The 16,253-nt window shown below is 36.3% G+C and overlaps 1 protein-coding gene across 8 annotated transcripts in view; it reads right to left on the bottom strand.

Annotated features, from left to right (window-relative positions):
* The window catches only part of PHKB (phosphorylase kinase regulatory subunit beta), a 236,567-nt gene that overhangs the window by 45,057 nt on the left and 175,257 nt on the right, over positions 1–16,253 (bottom strand). For all 8 annotated transcript variants that reach the window (XM_025269801.3, XM_025269800.3, XM_025269799.3 and 5 more), the window contains 8 exons: positions 14,014–14,069; positions 13,396–13,489; positions 7,942–8,025; positions 7,373–7,477; positions 6,132–6,214; positions 5,839–5,929; positions 1,292–1,353; positions 1,044–1,206 (listed from right to left, as the gene is read on the bottom strand). In XM_025269801.3, coding sequence (XP_025125586.3) covers positions 1,044–1,206; positions 1,292–1,353; positions 5,839–5,929; positions 6,132–6,214; positions 7,373–7,477; positions 7,942–8,025; positions 13,396–13,489; positions 14,014–14,069 — 738 coding nt within the window. The remainder of the gene's footprint in view (positions 1–1,043; positions 1,207–1,291; positions 1,354–5,838; positions 5,930–6,131; positions 6,215–7,372; positions 7,478–7,941; positions 8,026–13,395; positions 13,490–14,013; positions 14,070–16,253) is intronic.

Raw genomic sequence — 16,253 nt, 5'->3', positions numbered from 1 at the left:
TGCAAAGAGGAAATATTCTGCTATGCAATTGAGAAAAGATAAAATGTCATTGATATATTACCAGGCATAAGATGACATTATACAACTATTTATTTTAGCTACCTTGGAAACAGTGGGTAGACAAGCAGGCTTCCTGGGGTAGTAGAATTTAAAAATCAAATTTTCCAGGAAATAAGATAAGTAATGAATAGAAAATATGTTGTCTATAAGCTAAGGCAGGTGACACTGATGCTGTCACCCTCTGAAAGATTTGGCCAAGTCATTTATCTGCTCCTTTTTTGACTTTACTTGTTCATAAATGGGAGACCACGTTGTTACCGACCCATTGTGGAGAGGAGGATGAAAGAAGGGGACATGTGTAGGCTGCGTATTATATGTGTTATGTTTTATGCCTATTATATCATGTTCATGCTTATATAGATTTATAGGTAGTAACGATCAATCACAAGAACTGATATCTGGCAGGCTATATATTTAGCCTACTCAAATTTGGATGGTCCAATAAAATGTCACTGTGCTAATAGCTCTACCATCAGAATTATATTTCCTTTGATAGGTACTATACTCTACATCCTCACCTGTCCTCCTCCAAAATGCAAATAACCTCAGGGAAGGGATAATACTAGGTTGCTAACCTAATATTCATATGGATGTAGTTAAAGCATTGCTTTCTTCAGTGACTGGAGAGACTCAAAGCAAACATGACCTAAACACTAAGACAGGAGAGAAGGCCCAGACTGGGAAAAGAAGAGAAAGGGCACTGAAAGAGAAACCTAGAGATCTCCAAAGCAACTATGCTTCTTTAATGGGCTATTTAATACTTTCATACACAAGACAACCCATTTTAAGCATCTTAAAGACATTCATGCTAATATTAGATCATGAGAACTACTTCTCATTACTGCCTCAGTTATAGATAGGCCATCTACTTCCAGGCTAGTTGCTACCTTCTCTGGGAGGACATAAAGCAATATGGTTTGCCCCTGGCAGTTCCTGCTCTGTCAACCTCACTCAGGGTCATGTGGGAATTGCATCTTCCTCACATTCAGTTTTTGAAGAATTTCATGGGTGGGTTTGTTTCTCCATTCAGTCACGGTAACATCTGGCTTCTGTTCCTGTTCGGGAGCATTGGAGGTGCTGCTTTGTCGTTTGACTTTTGAATGTTTGGGAACTTCTAATTCCTCAAAACTCTTAAATTCTGGAAGCCTAGAATTTAAAAGGAAAAGTTTCATATTTCCTGCATTCCTAATGAAATCTCAAGAAACACAATAAATAACCTAAAGGAACTTACTCTTCTATTTCACTGATTCGTAAGAAGTCAAGTTGTTCAACCACAGCTCCAGATATTAGTGTCTGAAATGCAATTGAGAAAAGATTCACAACTCTTAAATTTATCAAGCAATAATGTTATGATTTATGCACATACTATTCTGTAAGTATACAATACTTTAAAATCAGACAGATTTTCACATACAACAACCCCCCTTGAAACAGAACATAAACATCCAGCTACAAGTTCATGAGTTATAATAAATAGCAGAATCAGATGAACTGTTTTTTCTTTCTATCCTCTTATTTATAAGTTCAATTAAAAACTCAGAACTTATTAAAGTGCTAAAAGACAAAAATTTGATGCTTAAAAAAAACATGATATATTAAAACTGTATTCAGAAAATATAATGTGAAATTACTCTTTAGATTTGGCTACCATAATATATTTCAAGGCTATCCAATGATAAGATACTGCCAAATCTCCATTTTTCAGGATCATGAAGTTATTGATTATCTAGGCCAGTGCTTCTCTGTATTCTGGCAAGCAATATTTGGTCATTTTATATCCCATTGTGTGTGTGTTAGTTGCTCAGTCATGTCCGACTCTTTACGACCCCATGAACTATAGCCCGCCAGGCTTCTCTGTCCATGGGATTCTCCAGGCAAGAATACTGGAGTGGGTTGCCATGTCCTCCTCCAGGGGATCTTCCCGACCCAGGGATCGAACCCAGGCCCCCTGCATTGTAGACAGATTCTTTACCGTTTGAGCTACCAGAGAACCCCTTGAGCAAACTAAATGAGGCCAAACTTGAACAAAATAGTTGCTTGTCAGTGGTTCATATATAAATGAATGATAACCCACAATGATTTTTACCACTAAGTGTCACTTCTAAATATCTGATGAATTGTCAGATAAAAGTGAGAAATATACTGACAAGGAAACAAGCCATAAATTGTTACTTTAAAAATAAGGTAATTCTTTCATCAAAACTGTGTTACATATATTACTTTCTCTATTTTCTCCTGTTCATTTCAAATGTGAAGCCACAGGATTTAGGGAATGTTACTCTTGTTGGTTAACCACCAGAGTTGTGCTGCCTTCTCTTCTAGTGAAAATTCATAAAGTAGATGATCAACAAATATCCACTACAAATAGCAGAAGGAACATGTTACCAATCATACTAAAGCCTCCTTGCAGAGTCTGAATGAGACAGGCCAATATGCAACTAATTTGCACATTTTTATGTGGCCCAGCCACAGTTAGGGTCTGAGAGGAGAGTCTGTGCCTGGGCAGAGGGCAGTGCCAAGCAAAACTGAAGTCTACAGAGTGGTATTTCCTAAGATGCAGACTTACCCCTAAACATCTTGCTCTACAGTTAACTAATTTGTTAGACAAATATTTACTGAACACATATATGCCAAGCACTATGCCAGGTATTAAGGATATAGCATGAACAAAATGCACATAATACACATTAATTCAGCCCATAAAGTAAATGCTACTCTGAATTAACAGATAAGTTGTAGATTTCATTAATAATCTACAGAGTTTTTGATTTAAAAAATTTAGTTGGTTGCAGAGGCTCCTAAATTATTTTTAAAATTGAATTACATTTGTAAAATATTATATGTTATAGGTGTACAATGCAGTGATTCATAATTTTTAAAGGTTATACTCCATGTGTAGGTATTATAAAATCTTGGCTAGTTTTATAAAAAAAACTATTGCAATTATTTTGCTAGGCATTAATACTTTAGTTCTGATGGTAATTAAATAAATTAATATTGACAAATATATGTGTCAAATGCAATACAGTATTCAAAAAGGTATCCTGTCAGTGATATTCAATTATATCCCCCAAGGCCCTCTCCAACTGAACATACCACCAAAGACTGTTCTCCATCCCATTATTCTGAATCCCTATCTTGCCCTATCTTTGGTTTTGCTCTCCTACTAAAATAAGTCTCATGAGATCAGGAACTCTGTATATTTTTTTTCACCATTATATCTCAACTGCCTAGAGAGGGCACTCAGTAAGTATTTGTTGAATCAAGGAACCAATATTTACGTATTTCTTACAGAGAGAACAGTAGTGAGCAGAATACTCTGGGAATGCAGAGATGAGTAAAGCCTGGGCTAATAAGAGTTTTCAATCCACACAGGGAAGCAGGCACAAGAAACTAGTTCTACCTAAAATAAGAGCTATAGCAAAGCTCAAGGAAAATGCCACAGAAACACACTGGAAGGAGAAATTAATTCCAGACTTGGAGACTTCACTGAAGAGGTGAGATTAAGTTATAAAATTAAAGTGTATGACTTAGAAGGAAAAAAGAAAAAAAGCAGTTCTAGAATAGAGTAATAGCATGAACAGGGAAAAAAATAAATCACATTAAAGATTTGGAAAGTACTCAGTACTCTTGGAGTGGAAAGCAGGACTGAGAATTAGCTGCATGAAGACATGTCCTGGGTGATGAAGCTAGGAAGTGATGCTGAGGCCCAGTGATGAGAGAGTCTATAGACCATGGGCTGAAGACATTTGAAAGAGCCTTAAATAAAGGCCCAGAGAAGTACACAGGTGCCATTTCCATTTCCTATACTAAAGAGAAGACAAAGGCTGGTTCGAGGGTGTGAGGGGTTGTTTAATGGGTATAGTGTTTCGGTTTTACAAAGTGAAAAGAGCCTTATTCTCTGGTTAAGACTGTACTCAATGGTTTAGTGCACAGCAGAGAGCAGAAGATATAAAGATTAAATAATAGTTTAAGTGAAAGACTCATAAATGAATTGATTAAAAATTGGAAAGCTGTCCTTTATGTCCAAGATGTAGATACAAACAAAGGCTTCACTGCTTAGTGATGAGAAGCTGTTATCCATTGCTCTGACTTTCAAAGTGCAGTGTTGCACGAACTCATGGTCTAGCATCTATGCTGTTAGGATTGAGCTACTTGTGTTGCCTATGTGAAAATAATCTGTACTGTTGTAAGTATCCTATACAATCTGATAATGTACCATTTCATTGTCTTCTGAATCTGCATTGGTAGAAAGCAACAACTGAGAGATGTTTCTGATACTATACAGAACAGTGCAACACCCTGGCTCCTTAACCCAACCCTGCTCTCAGGACACAGAAGCAAAATGTACATCCTTCAAACAGAAGCCTAGATGTTTATTTTCTGGGAACCTGAAAAACCCAGAAGAAAAAAACACCCAGATATTGGCACCTGGGGTTTTCCCCAGCAAAACTGGTCCTTGCCACTAGCCCACCTTATAAGTAAATTCACCATGACAATGATCCTTGTTCCCAAATACACAGCTTCCAATAAACTTTTTATTCTCTCACTCTTAAAAATAAAGGGATAGCTGACAAATGACTCCAACATGAAAGACTGACCCCCTGAAAACAGAGAAAAGAAACCTGAAAGAGATAATGTACAAAAGAAAGATTTCCAAAGCTATCCTGTTAATATTCTTAGAAGGATAAGACAAAATATAATATTCAGGAAAAAAGGACAACATACTATAAAAGAGAAAATTAAAAACAAGATAGCTAAAACACAAACATCAGCAGAGGAGCTACATGCTAAATATCAAGGAAATTGCCCCAGAAAGCATTACATACAAAAAGACAAAACAAAAAATAAGAGGAAAAGATAAAAACTTAGATAAAAATCAATTGAGTATACAAAACACAAGCAATGGTGAATGAGAATGTAAACATGCCATTTACCAGGTTACTTACATAGGTCCCTCTTTATAAACTTTCCTCTTTCTTACTCAATACTGTGCACCTACCACATAAAAGACTATGAAATGATCACAACTTTTTAATGGAAATAAGAAATTTAAGCCCATAATGAACTACAATTTGGATAGTTATGTTAATGGTCATAAAAGGATATTAAAAAAGAAAAGCATCCTCTCTGGTCTGAGTGATTCTGCAGAACTCGCCTTTAATGTTCGGTAAGACTTCAAAGCCCAGTGATGTTGAAAGAAAGGAGGCTACTCCAGGCAGAGGAAATGGAGTGAGCAGAAAGGGGCAGAACCTCAAAAAGCTGAGAACACAGTAATTAAGCTGTATTGGCTGAAGCAGAAAGAATGTTTAGCAGGAGATAATTGTAGGCAGAGAGGCTGCTATGACTAATAGCGAACCACAAAGGGATTCTGTTATTTAGGAGCTGTGAAAATAAAGCTGTAAAATCTGAATGGAACAAGCATTATCTCCAGGTTGGATGTCACTGTGGGGTAGGGAAAGGAGCACTGGACCATGGAGTCAAAGAACCTGAGATTATACAGGTGACTTCACCACTCTGGCCTCCAGCTTCCTCAGATGCAAAAGTGAGGTAAGAGATGACCTTTTAAAGTCTAAAATTCTGATGCGAAACCAGTGCAATTGCTCAAGCATCAGATTGGAAGGATCAGATAAACAGGGTGGTGACAACGGGAATAGGAAGGTAGACAGAGAATAAAACATTCAGACAAAAACCTTACAAAGAATATAATTAAGAAAAATAGTTGATTCTATGGATTAATTGTGCTGGAAAAAGAAACACTGAAATTCAGAAGACTACCTGTAGACGATCAACATGAACTTTGACTCCTCCAACCATTCCTTTCTTAAATGCTGCCAGCATATCTAATATGGGATTGAATCGGCTACCTCTGAAAAATATAAACAGATAAAATGTGCATATTAACAACAGAATGAGAAATTAATAATCTAGTACTAAGTGCCCTTTATATATGCAAACCACTCTGTTACATGCTGAGATGGATATAAAAGTGTAAGGAGGCCCTGCTTCCAAAGGGTTCACAGTAACAATGGCAGCGAGATGTATGCACCTCACTTCTTTCATCAACCTACCTTATATTGTCTTCCCGGATGAGAACAAGGAAAAGTGGACGTCCATGCATTTTCCAGTATTGCTTAATAAACTGGAGTGCATTCTGTTAAAACAAAGAATGAAGTAGGATGTAATGGCACAGTATCTAAGTTGATCAGGATGCTTAACCGGTAGTGGCAAAGAGCCAACAAAACTCTTACATATCCAGATAATTTCACAATCAAACTCTGGATAAGACAGACTACTTAGAGGTAGAAACGTTCTAATAACACTCAGGTTAAGCTAGAAATCATTTTGACTTTAACCTTTGTTCTTAAAAATAATCAGATTACCAGATCACACATGTCTTAAGGTTGCCTTGTTTGCTTTTTTTTTTTTTGAGGCCTAAGAAATACAGTTCAAAAAAAAAAAAAAAAGAAATACACTTCAAGAGTGGTCTCAGGGAAGGAAAATCAACCCAAGGTTATCATTCAGAAGATTAATTCCCACTCCAGAATTTATATTACAGTAGGTAGAAGAGATTGGGCTGAATCTATATATACCATCAGAAACATGGAGAGTTCTTTATTTGATTCTATTTCTATTAGCATCATTATCACATCAAACACATACTTTTCACTATGTACCAGGCACTATTCTGAGGGCTCTGCATATATTAACTCCTAATCCTTAGGACAGTCCTATTCAGTTACACAGATGAGAAAACAGGAACACAGAGAAGTTAACTAATTTGCCCAAGATCACACAGCTGGTAAACAGTGGAGTCAAGATTTTAACAAGTAAATCTGGCTCCAGACTTCATGCTCTAGGCCATGACTCTAAGCTTCTCTACTCTGCAAATGGAAAAGGGAATGAAGGAGATTTTAACTGACTGGGTGTTATGAGTTAGGTGAGGTTTTATTTGAAATTCTTCATAAATAAAATCATTTTGCAAACTCAATTTTGTTCAAAAAGAGATAAATTTACTGTTATATGAACCTGGTTTCCAAAACAGTTCCCTCTCTGCTTTTACAATATATATATAATCCTTTTATTCCATTTGTAGAAGGTAGAGCAAATAAAGTCATACAACTTTATATAAAACAGAATACATCTATTATTCTAAGGCTGCAAGTAGTTTAACTTCCAAAAACTATGCAGATGTTGTTTAACTTTCATATTTGATACTGTGTTAATCCAGTAGCAGAAGTCCAGGAGCACTTCATTTAACATACGACAGAATCAGAAGAAACAAGATCATCCCCTTCAATTAAAAGGCTACCTTTATGTCATCTATCAGCAGCAAAACATCTTGGGACATGTAGAAATCACTAAGGTCAAAGATGATAGGGTAACAAACCACAGTCTTTCCTAGAATGCGATAAATCTGTAAGCAATAGTAAAAAAAAGTCATATATCCATGCACACATATATACGAAACAGACGAAAGGCAAAGGTACAATACTACAGTCTTAAAAATTAAAACTGATGTTTATTCTGAATAAGCAAATAATCTTATAAAATCTATATAATATCAAGAAGTTTTAGTTTCTTAATTGAATCAGTATACTGATAAAGTAGTTCACCTCTACTGTAATGGAAAAAATCTGAGTAAATACTACTACAATCAGATATCTTACTATGCTTAGAAGTAACAGTGAGATGTGTATTTATTTTTAGAAGAGTTCATGATAGCATACAAAACTAATTATTTACTTGTAGAAAATAATAATTGAGATAATTAGCACAAGTATGATGAAACGTGCAAATGGATGCACAACAGGTCAAACATCATTCTAGTCTGTGGTATTACAATCTGAAGACTGCTCTATAAGGAAATTTCATGAGCACCTTTGATGTACCAAGGCAGCCAATAGGTCTATCTGGCCTTCCGCAGAGTCCTAATTTTTCATTGATACCCAGATGGAAATAAGCCTGGAAGACACAAATATATAAATCAGAGCCAGACAAAAATGAATGCTTTTCGTTTTTTTTGCCCCACCTTGATTACTGCCCTGCTAATTTCTGATTTTTCCAAAGAGGCCAGGGAAAACTTTATTCAACGGACTTGCAGGAAAACAAGACAGCCAATGACATCAACTTAGATTCTGGGGCACTGGGAGATTTGAGAGCGAAACTTTTGAGATCCATTTAGCAATATTCTAAAATTCAGCACTGTTCTTATATTATCATGTCAAAAATTTACAACTTGCATGGCTCTACCTGATTCACACAAGAACACAGAGAGACAGATGCTTCCTATGTGATAAAACTTTTCACTATTTAAAGTTTGAAAAATCAGGGCCACATAACTTCTACTAGATTTCCACCTTCATTATTTCCTACCAACAAGAAAATATCTTTTTTGCTTTTTCTGATTATATGAATTTTATGAAAAATTTAATCCATATCCTACAAGGCAATGGTCCTGTTACTCTCCCAATCCCTTAGGCAACAACTCTTTCACTTTGGTATGTGTTAAAAGGAGTGTAATTTATTGTTTGATCCCTAAGAAACACTGGAAGTATAAAATATGGTTACAAAATTTTAACAGTACATAGATAAATATATACCCATATCATACACACACATACACACGTGCATATATGTATATAAATGGGTTCATATAGTATATAATCTGGTATTCCAGTTTTTTCAAATTAGTATTGTTCTTTTCTACAAAGTAAAAACAGACCTGGAATGAACTAGATGTTAATCAGTGCCAGAGGATGAGTGCTTAATCCAATTAAGAGGTCTCCTTACCGGATTTAAAATTAACATGGATTCACCCGATGAAGGTAGCTCCCAATTTTTTGTTATTTCAAAACCAATTCAGTAACCCCCTTTTGTCAGTGTAGTATTACTTCTGCAGGACAATTTCCCAGACTTGACAGAGTCAGAGAGAATATATATTCTCTTTCAAACATAATGCCAGGTTGGTCACCCTCCAGAAATAATGGACCAATTACATCCACATTAACAGTGCACAGGCCACTTTTGTCACTCTCTTGGGTCACAACGATATTTCATTTTAGTTTTAAATAACTGTATTCAAATATTTTGTGGTTGACCATTTTCCTATATATTAAATAGCTATTTGTATATTCTATACATTTTTTCCTTTTATCAAATATTTTACTCAATTTGCTCATCTTCAATGTTGTTATGAAATGTGAGAACGACAGCATATTAATTCAAACAGCATTGCAGCATGTGGTATTTCAATCTAAACAATTTTCTGCTAGGAAATTTCACAAGCACCTTTGATGTGCTGGTTGTTTATACCACCTACAACTAAATTTATTTAAATGTGTCAATCACTTCCTTAATGGCTTTTTGGCACTGGTGTTACTCTAAGATTGGACTTTGCCTTCCAACAGTTGTAAAAGGTTCTAATTTTTCTTTTAGTAATTTTATATTTAATCATTAAAAATATTTAAATCTTTAATCTGTCTGGAATTTATTTTTGTACCTGAAGAGAGGCAGAAATCTAACCTAAATTTTCTTAAATGTAAAATAAAACCAACTGTTTACACAATCTACTGACTATGATTTGAACTGATTTCAAGTATCAATCTCAACATACACAAAATTACCGCCATTACTAGAGCTCTCTGTTCATTTTGTCATGAAGCACACATGTATGTCAGAATTAGGTCTGTCTCTCTCCTTCTGCACTGACTATTCCTAGAGAATAGCACCCCCTGAGTTGGCACTGTGCCTGGCATACAACTGGTGATCAGGAAATACTTGGTGGATGAATGAGAGAGCAAGTTAATGTCCTCTGGAGCCACATGTACTGTGCATATTAATTCTGGAATAGTAGTGGTTTTAGACAAAGCCAACTAGACAGAAAAAGTTCTCTATAAAGCATTTTATTGTACAGGCTGCACTGAAACTGCAATGTACAGCACTAGATGGAGACACCCTTCCTTTGTATTTACCTAGGTAGAAAGGAAATCTTTAAATATTACTCAATTACATTAAAAGCTTAACTTCCTGAGCCACAGAAGGTCTATGACAATTAGGTAAGCAGATGCAGAATGCTCTCTGTATTACAGGATGCAGATAATACTGTTCCTATGTTATATACATTCACACCATTTAATGCACTGAAACATACAGTAGGGACAAAACCACCCAGAAACCCAGAAACACTTCATTCTCTTGGGTTGGCCAAAACTTTTGTTCAATTTTTCTGTAAGTTGACTCTAGTAGCACTTAGTTGTCTAACTTCATTCAAAACAATTGTTGGATTGTATTGCGACAGCTGTCCTATCAGTGTGCATAAAATAAAACTCAGCAAATTGGTCAATTTTGGGGTAGCCATTTTAATACTGAGGACATAAGGGAAAAAAAAGCAACGTTTTCAGCCATTATGCTTTATTATTGCAGGAAAAGTAAAAACACAACCGAAATGCAAGAAAATGTTTGTGCAGTGTATAGAGAAGGTGCTGTGATTGATTGAACGTGTCAAAAGTGGTTTCTGAAGTTTCATGGTAGAGATTTTCACTGGCTGATACTCCACGGTTGGGTAGACCAGTTGAAGTTGATAGCAATCAAACTGAGACATCAACTGAAAACAGTGTTATACCACACAAGAGAGAGCCAACATACTCAAAATATCTAAATCAAATGCTGAAAATCATTAGCACCAGCTTGGTTATGTTAATCATTTTGACATTTGGGTTTCATGTAAGTTAAGCAAAAGAAAAATCTTCTTGATCGTATTTCCACATGTGATTCTTTACTTAAATGTAACAAAAATGTTCTGTTTTTAAAACAAATTGTGACAGGCAATGAAAAGTGGATATAACTGTACAATAATGTGGAAGGGAAGAGACTGTGGGGCAAGCAAAATAAAACCACCACCAACCACACCAAAGGCCAGCCTTCATCCAAAGAAGGTTATGCTGTGTATGTGGTTGGAATGGAAGGGAGTCCTCTATATGAGCTCCTTCAGGAAAACAAAATGATTAATTTCAACAAATACTGATCCCAGTAAGACAAACTGAAAGCAGCACTTAACAAAAAGCGTCCAGAAGTAGTCAACAGAAAATGCATAATCTCTCATAGGATAATGGAAGACTGCATGCTTTTTTGATGACCAGGTAAAAATTGCTACAACTTGGCTGTGAAGTTATGACTTGCTGTATTTGTGACACTGCACCTTCAGATTTCCATTTATTTTTGTCTTTAAAAATTCTGTTAATGGAAATAATTTAAATTCCCTGGAAGACTGTGAAAGGTACCTGGCAAAGTTCTTTGCTCAAAAAGATAAAAAGCTTTGGGAAGACAGAATTACGAAGTTGCCTGAAAAATGGCAGAGGGTAGTAGAACAAAATGGTGACTACGCTGTTCAATCAAGTTCTTGGCGAAAATGAAAAAATGTTTCTTCTGTTTTTACTTAAAAATTCAAAGGAACTTTTTGGCCAACCCAATAAGTCTTCACTTTGTAACAGAATGCTTGCTACCACATCTGTGATTCCTCAGCACCTTGGACTAACATTTATCATAGTACAATCAAAGTGGATTGTCATTAACAATTTTTCTTCTGTCATCTCACGAGATTCAGAAGTCACTGACTGAGAACACAGGCAGGGTCATTTTGTCTACGTGCCCCACATAGTGCTCTGCATAGAGCAGGTGTTGCTGATGAAGGAATAAAATGCCACAATCATGTTATCTAGAGCCATGTTGGTCTTTTAAATCTTGACTGCACGTCGTCTGGTAGAGTATAGACTCCAACAGAAAGAGTTGTTGATATAAATTAGGCCTGAAAAAACAGATTCAGGTTAATTTGCTTTGAAGGCATGTTTATCAAAGAATAATAACTTTTGTTACCATTCTCTGGAGCTTTCGGTGAGAGACCTTAAAAGTGTATCAGCAAATACAGCCTGTACCTGAATGATAAATGCACAGTCTAACAGCCTTGGATTTTCAGACCTTCCATGCTGCCTCCTCTCCTTACCTAAGGGATCCTTACTTTCCTCTTGGACTCATTTAGCCTCTTCTACCACGAAACCCAGCTTTCCACCATTTACTTCTTAGTGTGATTTTAAAGTGTTAACCTATTCTAGGGTTCCTAGCATTTTCAGCCATTATCTCTTTAATTAGGGCAGAAAAATTCTAAATTTGTTAAGGACTTTTGAAGGGCTGGTGCTCTGGGTTACCTCTGGTTTTGTGGCCAATGGGTAAGGTCCAGTCTGATTAGCAACAACACTGGGGCCTTGCATTTTCCCTGCAATGTGCACCTCACTTCTTGAAACTTTTATTCTTTTTGTAAAGTCAAGGCTTTAATCAAAAACATTTATATCAACTTATTGACTTCACTTTGATCACTTGAACAAACCAAACACTTCCACCAAACACTGTGGAAATTTTCCTGTATTGTTTTTAACAATTACCAAATAAAAACAGTGGTTTATTAAATAATTAGTGGAGATCAACAATTTCCTGTCCCCAATGAGCAGGAATATTTCTAAACTCAGGCACTCCTGGATACATCTGTAGAGCAGTGCATGCAAAAGGCCTCAAAAGTCACCGCTTTTAATTCAATCCAATAGGTATGTAACTGTATCAAAGATAAATTCAGTTGTCACTTTACAATTATATTGAGAACCAGCAAACCAAAGAAGATAGGAATCACTTCCAAGAGTAAGGCAAGAGAAAAAGGGCAGTAGTTATTACCAATAATATTTAGGTGAGAACATTTCTTTAATAGTTAAAGGGAAAATCAATCAAATGTAAAGGTTAATTTGATACACCACTACTAATATTAAGGCTAATTTGTTATTTAATTGGTCAGTCCAAGTTAGTAACAACACTTTAGCAAGGAGTGGAATTAACAAGACCTACTCTTGCCTGGAGAATCCCATGGACAGAGGAGCCTGGTAGGCTGCAGTCCATGGGGTCGCTAAGAGTCGGACACGACTGAGCGACTTCACTTTCACTTTTCACTTTCATGCACTGGAGAAGGAAATGGCAACCCACTCCAGTGTTCTTGCCTGGAGAATCCCAGGGATGGGGGAGCCTGTGGGCTGCCGTCTATGGGGTTGCACAGAGTCGGACATGACTGAAGCGACTAAGCAGCAGCAGCAGCATGAATATAATGCACACACAAAATGCAGTTGCTTTTTAGTAACAATGTTTGATAAAGTGGGTCTCTCAGCTTAATCAAAGACTTTTGCATCAATGACCTTATTTTAGAATTGGATTTTAGCTATGCTTCCTAACTATAAACTAAGTAATCATCATGCTCTAGTACCTCTACAAAGGAGATAGTAAAGAAACAGCATCACTTACTTTCACCAGCTCCTGCTGGGCCCAGATCTGAATGGGTTCCACCTGTTGAGGAGTTTGAGTCTGAATACCATATGTGTTGAGGAAAACTTGAAGGCTAGAAAACAAAAGGAAAAAAAGATACCGCATTTATTAAAAACAATGATGAAGGAGGAGGAGAAAAGGTGAGAGACTGTGCTAGCTGGGAATGTATTATCATTTGTTAAATATCAGCAATATGTCATCTGCACTGAAATCCACAGGCTATCTTTGTGGGGGCGGGGTTGGGGGGGGAGGTTTCGTCACAGAACATTAGATGTGAGCTCTGGTGGCTGGCAGTGAGGTAAGTACTAACTTGGGGGGTGATCCCCATAATCTGTTTGCATTCATTTCTCAAAACTATTTGCTGGGCAACACTGGCACAGGTCACAGACTTTAATATTTGCACCATCTAAAACAAAATTGTTTTTAAACATGAAAATGTTGTTCTGACACTTAAAGTGACATTAGTGACATCCTGGAAACCCTGTCAAGGGGTCTATGAAACTAATTTCTACCACCATACACAATATTATAAGCCTAAAGCAATCAACCCCCTTCCCTCGCTGTCAAAAGAACATATCACCCATCTGGATTTCATACCGTTGGCTTTCTGCTATGAGTGCTACATAAACAACCAAATCATTTTCCAGTGGACCCTGTAATACAGAATAAGAGAGGGGAACATTTTAAAAGATCTGATCATCACTGACAATAAGGAGAACCAAGGACAACATTAACCACCTCTAAGCAGTTCATTAAAATGACGGACACCAGCTGGCTCTAAGCAGTCTCCTCTCCTTCCTTCCTCTCCATTTGCCTACTAATCAATCTGATGGTATAGACAGAGTAATGGAATACCAAGGAATGGAAAGCCATAAATCTCACCACTGCCAGAGGGCCAGAAGGGCTAGACTTTCAGGGCTATTTTGAATGATGCATAAGAGTAGTTTAGGGACTGAGAGTCATTTTCCATCATTTAACTATGAAGGGAAGAGTAGGAACTAAAAATAAAAACCCAACTTACATATTCTCTAAAAAAAGTGACTGAGTTAAAATTGTTCATTCGACATCTTCACCACAATAAGCTTTCCCCTTTTTTGTTAGCCAATTTTCCTTGGGCACCTTATACATCAAAATAGCTTTATTCTAATATACAGCTTCTACAGTAGAGAATGAACTACCCAGTTGACTATATAATTAACACTGTGTTTGTTAAATACAAGCTGTTGGGCTTAATAGTTCTAATCAAACATAGTGTTGGACATTTACTATTCTTTTTTGTGTGGAAAAGATTCACTGTAGCATATATTATGCATTGTTAAAATGAACCCAATTTTAAACTTGTATATAACTGACATTAAGAAGCACCAATAAACTACAGTATTAGGAGGCTCTGAAAATACTGATCAAACATAATTTCTTTATAGTAATGAATCCAACATTCCCAATAGCATGCTGTAAAATGTTTGATTTACCATCAGTCAGCTCCTCTCTATGGTATTCAATATGCCACTAGAATTTATGTATGACAGAACACAAGAAACACCAGAATACATATATCAGCAGTAAATAACATACAGTAGAAGGATGGTTCTCAGAGTCATCATGAAAATGCCATTTCAGGCAGTCCTCAATGTGATTTAAAAGAACAGATGAGAGAAAATATGATGGAACAACCCCACAAAAACAAATACACATTAAAAATGCTATAAATTCTATTTTTATTTGATAAAAATGTTAAAAGTTGATGTTACTCAAAAAGATGAGAAAAAGTAATCAGAGTCTCAAGATTTCTAACAAATGAAAACATTAAAATTTATTTTTCTTGGATGAAATTTATTCATCAAAAGGAGAAGTAAACTTATGGTGTGCCATTATCTTGAGGACAATTAGAGTTTTTAAATAAAAAGCAAGTGAATACGTCTATTAGAATACAGACATTATTCCAAATATAAAAAAGGTAATTTGTAGATCCTATTTGGCGATTCGGTATCTTCTTTTTGAATCACAGGCCCGTTTAGGACAATGTTGTTTCTATTTGCATGACAGAGCACTCAGATCTAAAATGCCTACTACAAAATGTTGAATCAGAGTAAGCATCTGGTTAGGGAACTATTTGATGGTTGAAGAACACTTCTATTGTGAAAACAACATTTCAGAAACTTCCAATTCACAAACCGTCTACCATAATGAGCTTAGGGTTTTAACCCTAGCCCAAGTAGGACCCTTCACCCCATTTCTTTTCACAGAAAAAATTTTGCATAATCAGTCCCACCACAACAATTCTCTTCCATGTGACAAAGTTGGAACTACTTTTCTCTGTATTTTCATAATTTTCTTCAAATCACCAAAATTGTTGTCTAAACCAATGAAGTCTCTCTGAAAACCTCCTAATAGTAATTAACAGATTCTATTTCTGAATGGTATTATTCTTCATAATATTATAATACTTCCTGCTTTTAGGTTCACAAAGTATGTAAGAATACACATACACACACACACACAAATATTCGAAGGACTCCAAGGTGGCACAGAGGTAAAGAATCTATCTGCCACAGAGTAGGAAATAGCAACCCATTCCAGTATTCCTGCCTGGACAATTCTATGCACAGGAGAATCTGAAGGGCTACAGTCCATGGTGTCGCAAAGAGTCAGACACAGCTGTGCAACACGACTGTGCAACTCAGCATGCACGCATACATACTCAGTGACTCCTCTCATATGGAGTATACAATGTCCTAAAGTGATGCTTACTGTTGCCATTGTTTCTTTTCAATCCTGAATGTTGCTATAGAAATGAAAAGAGATGGGACTACTTCCTAGTGGTCCAGTGGTTGAGA

Source organism: Bubalus bubalis, chromosome 18, assembly GCF_019923935.1.
Source record: "Bubalus bubalis isolate 160015118507 breed Murrah chromosome 18, NDDB_SH_1, whole genome shotgun sequence".
Taxonomy (NCBI): Eukaryota; Metazoa; Chordata; class Mammalia; order Artiodactyla; family Bovidae; genus Bubalus; species Bubalus bubalis.
Note: the sequence above shows the minus strand (reverse complement) of the source record. Positions and strands in the feature narration are given on the sequence as shown.